The 8,792-nt window shown below is 34.0% G+C and overlaps 1 protein-coding gene across 1 annotated transcript; it reads right to left on the bottom strand.

Annotated features, from left to right (window-relative positions):
* Window positions 1-2,586: 2,586 nt before the first annotated feature.
* On the bottom strand, window positions 2,587-3,201 carry LOC113295373. The gene has a single exon (XM_026543711.1). It carries the CDS (start codon window positions 3,199-3,201, stop codon window positions 2,587-2,589), a length of 615 nt encoding a protein of 204 aa, XP_026399496.1.
* Between the last annotated feature and the right edge of the window lie 5,591 nt (window positions 3,202-8,792).

Below are 8,792 nucleotides of genomic sequence, written 5' to 3'. Positions count from 1 at the left end.
TGTCTCACACAGAAAAATCTATAGATTGAATAAATCTGTCTCCCAAAGAAATACCCAAGAGTTTTTGTTCCGTCTTTTGATAAATCAAGGTGAACAGGAACCAATTGATACAATTGAGATGAAGTATTGACTAAGGGGTAATGATACATATCACCGTAGTATTATTGTCAAAGGTGTGATACAATTGAAGATGAAGTATTGACTAAGGGGGAGTGATACATATCACCGTAGTATTATTGTCAAAGTTGTGATACAATTGAACTTTGATGATGTGTAATAATACTATGATGGATCTTCAACAAGTACAGGATGAACACACGCATAGTTGAAGAACAATGAAATTAAGTATGTCGGATTTTGGAGCTGTAATGCTTTTAACAAGTACAATCCATATGTAAAATGGTTTTTTCACTAAAACTGACAAAGGGGGAGATTGTTGGAGCATTGCTTGGTTGAACCCACTAGCGTTGGTATGTCAAGTTAGTTGTCAATTTTAGTTGCCAAAATGCATTCTTGATTTAGTATACTATAGATAGTTTCGTATTAGATTAAGTCTAAGAAGTAGAATCGAAGCTATCCTTAAAGTATGAAGTTTGAAGACTACAAGAAGACATCGACAAGGACTTCATCAACAAAGGTATGTGGTAATTTATTTCATATGGATTCTTGATCAATTCAACCTTTCTAATCTATCGAAAAAAATGCTCACTCTATGGAACAATTCCTATGACGGTAAATGTACATTTATGTATATATACTCGAGGTTATTTGAGCCACGACTTTTGTGACAATAACCTTTATCCCTGTAAAGGTTCTCATGTTATAGTGGATGAGCTTACGAATTCAACGAGCAAAGAATCACTCAATTCCGAGTTATAACGATGAAGTTATGAGTGATTTATTAAAGTAACAATTATAAGTGTTGTTGTAATTGTTACAGTTTGTTAGTAAGAAATAATCCATGAACTGTTTGTAACGGTTCACGGACTTAAGCCCAATTACGTGACTAGAAGCCATTTTTGGTCATGTTTTTGATGTTTCCTTATCTAGGAAAGATAACTATTTACTCCAAACATATTTGATTACCATATTAAAGTGTTTGTGATTCCTTCCTAAGTTAAAAGGTGATTCATTCACATAAATACAATATTTGCTAATTTATTATTTATTAATTATTAATTATTTTGGCAAGAGTTGTAACTTAGGAAAGACTCCCATATTTAGGAGAGTCTTGAAAAAGGAAAATAGCTTTGCGTAGCATTCAAGTTACCTTTCACTATAAATAAAGGGTTCGTGAGTCCTACACGTTTTTCATCGCCTTTGGAAAATTTATGTAAGCTTCATAAGGTTGTTTTTCATGTCTTATGTTCTTCGTGAACAAGAGTGAGATAAAAGTATTTGTATTGGGGATCACAAAGCCGAGTTGGATTTAATCTTCGTGATTGATTATACAACTTGTAATCTAGGTTTTTCACCTCTTGTCTGTTCTAAGGTTTTCTCTTCTGATATAAAACCATTCAAGAGTTGTTTATCATAAACCCTAGGTTTTGATAGATTTCAGTTTCCGATCTTATACCAACACTTGTTACTCGAAATCGGGAGCTAAAAAGAAAACTTCGATTAAGGTATCTCGTAAAAATCCTTAAGAAGTTTTAAACAAGATATCTCTAGATTTATTCTAGTTGTTCTTGTTGTAGAATTATTAGGTTTTCTTAAATTGAAAATTGATCTTTGTAATCTCCCAAGTTCACTTACGAAAATCAGGTTCACGGACTCCTTGTGTGTACGCATACTGATTGTAAGTTAAAACCCTAAGCTATAAGTTTGTTTCGGTATCTCTACTTTTATCTGGTAGTTGTTCGAAACAAACACAAGATTTCCAAAACCTTGATTTACATCTAAAGGGAAATCGATTCGGTGTTTTGTGAAAACAAAAGATCGAAAAGTATCAATCGTGTTGGTGCGTCTAAAGAGAACTAACGTTCTGCTAGAAGATTTATGAGAAGAATTCCTAAAAAGAATTGGTGTTCTGCTAGGAGTTCTATAAGTGCTTGAATACAACTGAAGCAGGTATTACATCTAGTCCGAATTGGTGTAACAACTTATAATCAGTGTGTGTTTACTCTGGACTAGGTCCCGAGGTTTTTATGCATTTTAAGTTTCCTCGTTAACAAAATTTCTGGTGTCTGTGTTATTTCTTTTCCGCATTATATTTGTTTATATAATTGAAATATCACAGGTTGTGCATAAGTTCAATCAATTGTGAATCCGACCTTTGGATTGTTGATTAAATTGATTGACACTTAGATATTGTTTTTTGACCGTACAAGTTATTTCTTATATTCAATCGGGCTCGCAAATTCCTATTTGTTTGATTGCGGATTGAATTGAGAAATTGAGATGTAACTCTTTGATATACTTTTCTTAAGATTGAGTCTGACTGTCTAGTTGATTCTCTCTCTCTTTTTTTTTTTTGCTGAATCACATAAATTTTCATTTATCAAATTGAAAGTTTACAACTCACATAGAAGAGCTCATTAAACAGTTACATACTCAAAGAAAATCACCTAAGACTATTTCTTTTGATCAACAAAATCTATAGTAAATAACATCAGGCATTTCAACTATGAGCAAAAATTGAGGCCTACCAATGTGAACTAGTTTATTTCCTGAAGCTAGAGAAGCACCTTTTTTTGCAACATTGTCAGCTGAAAAGTTAACTTCCCTGTTGTAGTGTAAAAATTTTATCTGATTGAACCTCTTCATAGCCTTCAACCATCTTCCTTTAATAAACCATGGAAAATTCCCTTCAACAAATTCTGAAATCACTGTTTTTGAGTCTGACACTATTATAATGTTCTGCATATTCCATTCAACTGCCAATTCCATTGCACACATTCCATAAGTTTCTGCCAAATAGTTTGAAGCAATACCAATACCTCCAACAAGTGTAGCAATGACCTGACAATCTGGATCTCTTACAACCACTCCAAAACCTGCAGAACCTGGATTACCAAATGAAGATCCATCACAACAAAACATGACAAAACCTTTTTCAGGTGGATACCAGTGGCACCTTTTAATACATTGAAATTTGGAGCTTCTAGCACGTAAGTCAAATCTTGCAATTATTTCAGCATCATAATTATGATTCCACTTGGTGCCTGTAATTCTCAATCCCCCTTCATTTACTAGTTTCATAATTCTGCATTTAAAATCCTGAGCATTTGGCTTTTTTCATTCAAAGTAACACTTATTTTTTTGGAACCAAAATTCTTTTAGAATGGAATAGAACTACATTGTGTAGCACATTTCCATACATCATCAAAAGATTTTGGCTGACTAAATTTGAATATTGAGCAGATCCAAGCCCAAATGTCAGTGCTGAACTTACATTCCCATAGAACATGTTGCATGCTATCTTGTTCAGATGCACATATGCAACATCTTGACACCATATCATACCCATTTTTAACCATTACAATATCATCTGAGTACACACCTTTAAGAAGCTTCCACACATTGCTAGCAATTGAAGGGTGTAGATATGAATTCCAAATATGCTTAGACCAATAAACTTCTTGTTCTCTGTGTCTGATAATGTTGACAACATCTGGAACTAAGAATTTACCTTTTAAGTTACCAGTCCATATTGATTCATCTTCACCTCCATTGATATCAGGTAAACTTCAATTCTGCATTAGTTGTTGAAGATCATCTGGTATTGACCAAATACCATTTGAAATAATATCATCAACTGTTAAATGAATATCGTCCTTCACATAATCAGTATAACCAGTGTTATCTATGAGTGCACCACCATTAGTCCAAGTATCAAACCATAAAGATATCTGTTTACCATCTCCAATTCTCCATCTTATGTCTTCTTTAAGAGTTTCCCATGCCCATTTCAAGCCTGGCCAAACAGAGGATAACTGCCATTTTTTACTCCACTACCCATTTTTATCTTTGTATTTTGCATGAAAAAATAAAGCCCATTCTTCTTTGGATTTACGTATCTTCCACATCATCTTCATCAGAAAAACTTTGTTCAAAACTTCAAGTCTAGGAATCCCAAAACCTCCTTCCTTTAAATGTGTACACACCTTTTTCCATGAAAATTTATTATATTTCCTTGTATCCCCATCACGACCATAGGAAATTCCTAATGATCCTTTCACAAGTTTTGATAATTGATACTGACCACTTATAAATTGCCATACTGTAGACTGGAATGCTACACAAAACTGATTTAATCAACACCACCCTCTCCTGAAAGGATAACAATTTCCCTTTCCATGTAGCTAATTTCTTTTGCAAAATTTCCACCATAGGTCATACTGTTTAAACTTTAACTCTACCAACACAAAGAATAACTCCAAGGTATTTGTCAGGAAACTCACTTCTTTCCATCCGAATAAGTTCTTTAAGCTGATTTTTCCTTAACTCAGATGCTCCATCAATGAACATTTTACTTTAATGTTTATTTATGATCTGTCCTGAACATTTCTGGTAATCTTCAAGCAACTTCATCAGATTTAGAATACTCTTTTTAGCTCCATTGTTGAAAATGAATACATCATCTGCAAATATTAGGTGAGTTGGATGTATACCTTTTCTTTCAACCATTAGAGAGATTAAACCTTCATTGACCATTTGTGTTAGTCTTATGCTCAATGCTTCTTCCATCAATATAAAGAGAATGGGAGACAGCGGATCTCCTCGACTCAATCCCCTGCCCACTGAAAAGAAGCCACAAGGACCCACATTGACCATTACTGAAATTTTTGCAGACTGAAATAATATTTTGATCCATTCACACCATTTCATTGAAAAACCAAACTTTATAAGGACTTTAAACAAGAAATCCCAACTAACTGAGTCATATGCTTGAGATATGTCCAACTTAAGTCCCACATTTCAACATCTCTTTTTTGCCATTTCATTTACCATTTCAAAAGCTAACATAATTTGATCTTGAATGCATCTTCTCTTAACATAAGCCACTTGCTGAGGAGACACTAACATGTGCATAAGCTTTCCTATTCTTGTAGCTATAATTTTAGTGAAAATTTTGAAACTTACATTACTCATATCAATGGGTCTGAACTGATTTGGATTTCTATCACCTTTAGTCTTTGGAATCAGAACTAAAAAGTTGGAATTAAGCCCTCTGGGAATAAATTTTCTTTTCCAACAGAACTGTATTGCTTCTACAACTTCCTTATGAATGATGTGCCAACATGCTCTATAGAAACAACCTGAAAACCCATCTGGTCCAGGTGCACTATCAAGATCCATATCAAACAAGGTGCATTTAATTTCATTCTCATCAGGTATAACTTCTAACATATCCCGATCTTAACTATTTATTACTTTAGGAACTGCATCTACCACATGCTCCAGATTTTCAACTTCTTGATATTTGAATTTATTTTCAAAATGTTTAACTAAAACTTCAGAAATTTTCCTTTGATCAGATATAATCTCACCATTATTATCCTCCAGCTCACTAATTTTGTTTCCTGCTTGTCTTATCTTGATATTTGTATGTAGAAAGCTATTGTTTGCTTCCCCATCTTTTACCCATTTAATTCTTGATTTTTGCTTCAAGAAAGTATTCAGCTGCACTTCTTTTGAGTTAAACAAATTTTGAGCCTCTACCAAATCCCCAAGAGCATTCTCATCAAATGGATTATTATCTGAAATTTCCACAGCCTCTTGCATTTTACCTTCAGCTTCTTTTATTTGAACATTTATGTTACCAAAAACTTCCCAATTCCAATCCTTAAGAATCTTTTTTAGTTTTCTTAATTTTTGCTGAAATACAAAAGCTGGATCTCCTACAATTTCTTCAGACCAACATTGTTGCACAACTTCCATAAAGGATGGATGAGATATCCACATTTTCTGAAACCTCATATGTGGCTTAGGTATACTTGCACAACCCCCCAGCAATGGAGCATGATCAGATGAAATTCTCAAACCCACTTTATATTCCCAATCATGAAATTTTTGTAATCATAATTGATTGAAAACTGCTCTGTCAAGATTGCATAGTATCCTTTTACTTCCTTGTTGACAGTTAGACCAAGAATACTGAATACCAGTTTTGGGATCTTGTAATAATTCACAAATGTCTAAACAATTGTTAAAATCCATCATTGCTCTTTTATTTGGATTTTTACCACCAATTTTCTCATCAACTGAAGTAATCACGTTGAAGTCTCCAATGGATAACCAAGAGAGATTTAAACCACTAATCATCTACATCTCAGACCACAAAAATCTTCTTTGAACAACACCAACATGAGCATGAATACCTGATACCAGAACACCTCCTATCTCAACTGTGATCATCTGACTTGACATAGATACTACTGAAGGAATGGGTAAATTTTTATTCCAAAATAACCATATATTCCCTTTCTTATTTGCTACTGAATTGTGAATTACCATACTTTCCATACCTGGTAGATTTAACTTATTGCAAAATGAAGAATTACATACTACTTTGGGTTCTGCAACCCATACTACTGAAGGATTAAACTGATTTATTAGAGCCCATAATAAATTTTGAGACCTGGCTCTTATAAGGCCTCTTAAATTCCAAAATAATACTTTCATTGTTTGGATTGGAGGTCATTTGTGCCTCATTTTCCTTGATTTTTCCTGAAACTATATTTACTTGGGATTTGAGTACTATAAGAAACTTGAGTTGTTACCTTAACTGTTTCAGTACTGGTTGAGGTAGCATTAACATTTGATGGCTTTTGAACCACCCTTGACCAAGAAGTAACATGAACTTTTTCAGATGAAATTGTACCATCTTTTCCATTAATGAATTTAATCACACTTTTTTCAACTGAGTTATCCTCTACCAGTTGAAGTATCTTTGTTGGAGTAAGAATTTCTTGAGGCAAAGTTTCCTTAGCAGAGTTAACTAAAACTTCATTTTCTTGTAAAGAACTGAACCTTCCATTTGTAATAAAAACTTCATTACTTGATTTTGAGCCATTCTTATTAGGACTGCCTTAACCAATTGGAGGAGGACATATATCAAATGGGTTTTGAGCCATTTTTGGTGTAACATTCACTTTTTCAACAGTTTCAACTGATTGAGTTTCTTTAGGACTACCACCATTCTTCCCATGTTCTTCAGAAGGATGATCTATATGAGGATTCTTGTTAAACCTGCATTCAGTTAATAGATGACTTACAATTTTACATTTGGTGAAAAACTTTGAAGGCTAATTGAGAATAATTCCTTGTGAGAAGCTTCCATACTTCGTTATGATCCATAATTTGTTAAGAACTGTCTTTGCAAGATCAATTTCAACCAAGACTTTTGCAGCATATCCACTTGCATACTTAATGGTGTCATCGGCAACTTTTACCGGATTCCCAATTGCATCACAGATTGTAAATAGTGTTTTCTCATCCCAATACTCAAGACTTGGACCTGGTAGAGAAACCCAAATAAGAGCATGAGATGTTCTTTGGTTCTCAGGACAAAAGTTTGGAATCCAATTTCTAGTTTTCAAAACTTGATCCTGCACATACCATGTACTGCTTTTGATGTAGTTCTTGTCTACTTCATTAGATAGCTTAATTGTGAAAAAACCTTTACCCAAAGGAATTAATAGACAATCTCCAGTTAGCTTCCACTGGTTTTTCAAAATATTCATTGCATCCACAAATTTAATTTGAAGAAAATCTAATCTACCAATTAAGGAAAATTTCCATGAATCATACCTAGTATCACTTTGCTCATCAATTAAAGAAATCAAAGAACAATGTTTTAGCTGGAACTGAGATATCAACAACCCTAGAACCACCTTCATAATCATCATTTAAACTTTGTCGATCCATAATAATTCACTACTATAGATCCATTATTACTTATCTGTTTTGAAACAATAAATATTACCTGAACAAAATAATTCAACTAACAAATTTCACCTGAAAAAATGATTATGCAGAGATCGAGACGATGAGTTGAAGAAATTTTTTCTGAGTTGATCGCCCGATCTTCAGACTTTCTCTCACTTCAACTCACTCTGATCCAGCTGTATGTTAGGAGGATGGTTTTAAGTTGATTCTCTTGAAAGTATATTAGAGTTAGTCCATACAGATTTCCAAACGAATTATTGGGTGTGGTTGTTAGACCCCCGCTTTTTCACTCAACCTAGTTTATCTCTATCTATTCCTGAAGAGACGGGAGAATTGCTCCACACGTCACGAAAAGCAATCTTTATCTTCACCGACCTGATATTAGAGAATTCATATATAAATAAGTCCTTTATCTCCAAGCTACGATGATCTTTCTCATAAAATCTCAGAGCAATTCTTCTTCAAACCCTAGAATTCTTCGATCTCTTTCTTCATTTGCTTCCCTCCCTAAGACCAGCCCGAAATCTCTTCTATGTGATTGAAGCAGCCTTTGAACGGACACTGTGTGTGGTTTAGGTGAAGACTGTTCGTATTCAACCTCCCGTAACTCACTTTCAGAAATCCTAGAATCCCACTTCTAACCTCTCTCAGATTTTAGGTAACTACATCGCCATAATCAGGGGAAACTACACACTAACAGAAGATTGTGTAATTAACTTAAATGTTACATCGATTTCTCTCACATCACGGTCAAATCAATAAAAACTATTATTTTATGATTGGTGTAAAATGTCTCATTGTTCTTTAGTATAAGCTTTTGCCTCTTGAAGAGGAAAATACAATCACATCTAGCAAACAAGTAGCGCTCTATAGGAGGCTACTGGTAGTGCTCCAATTGA

Source organism: Papaver somniferum, chromosome 7 (genome assembly GCF_003573695.1).
Source record: "Papaver somniferum cultivar HN1 chromosome 7, ASM357369v1, whole genome shotgun sequence".
Classification (NCBI taxonomy): Eukaryota; Viridiplantae; Streptophyta; class Magnoliopsida; order Ranunculales; family Papaveraceae; genus Papaver; species Papaver somniferum.
This window is presented reverse-complemented; position numbering and strand designations above follow the sequence as displayed.

Coding starts and splice junctions, on each gene's coding strand:
- LOC113295373 (XM_026543711.1), bottom strand. CDS start 3,201: ATGAAACTAGTAAATGAAGGGGGATTGAGAATTACAGGCACCAAGTGG.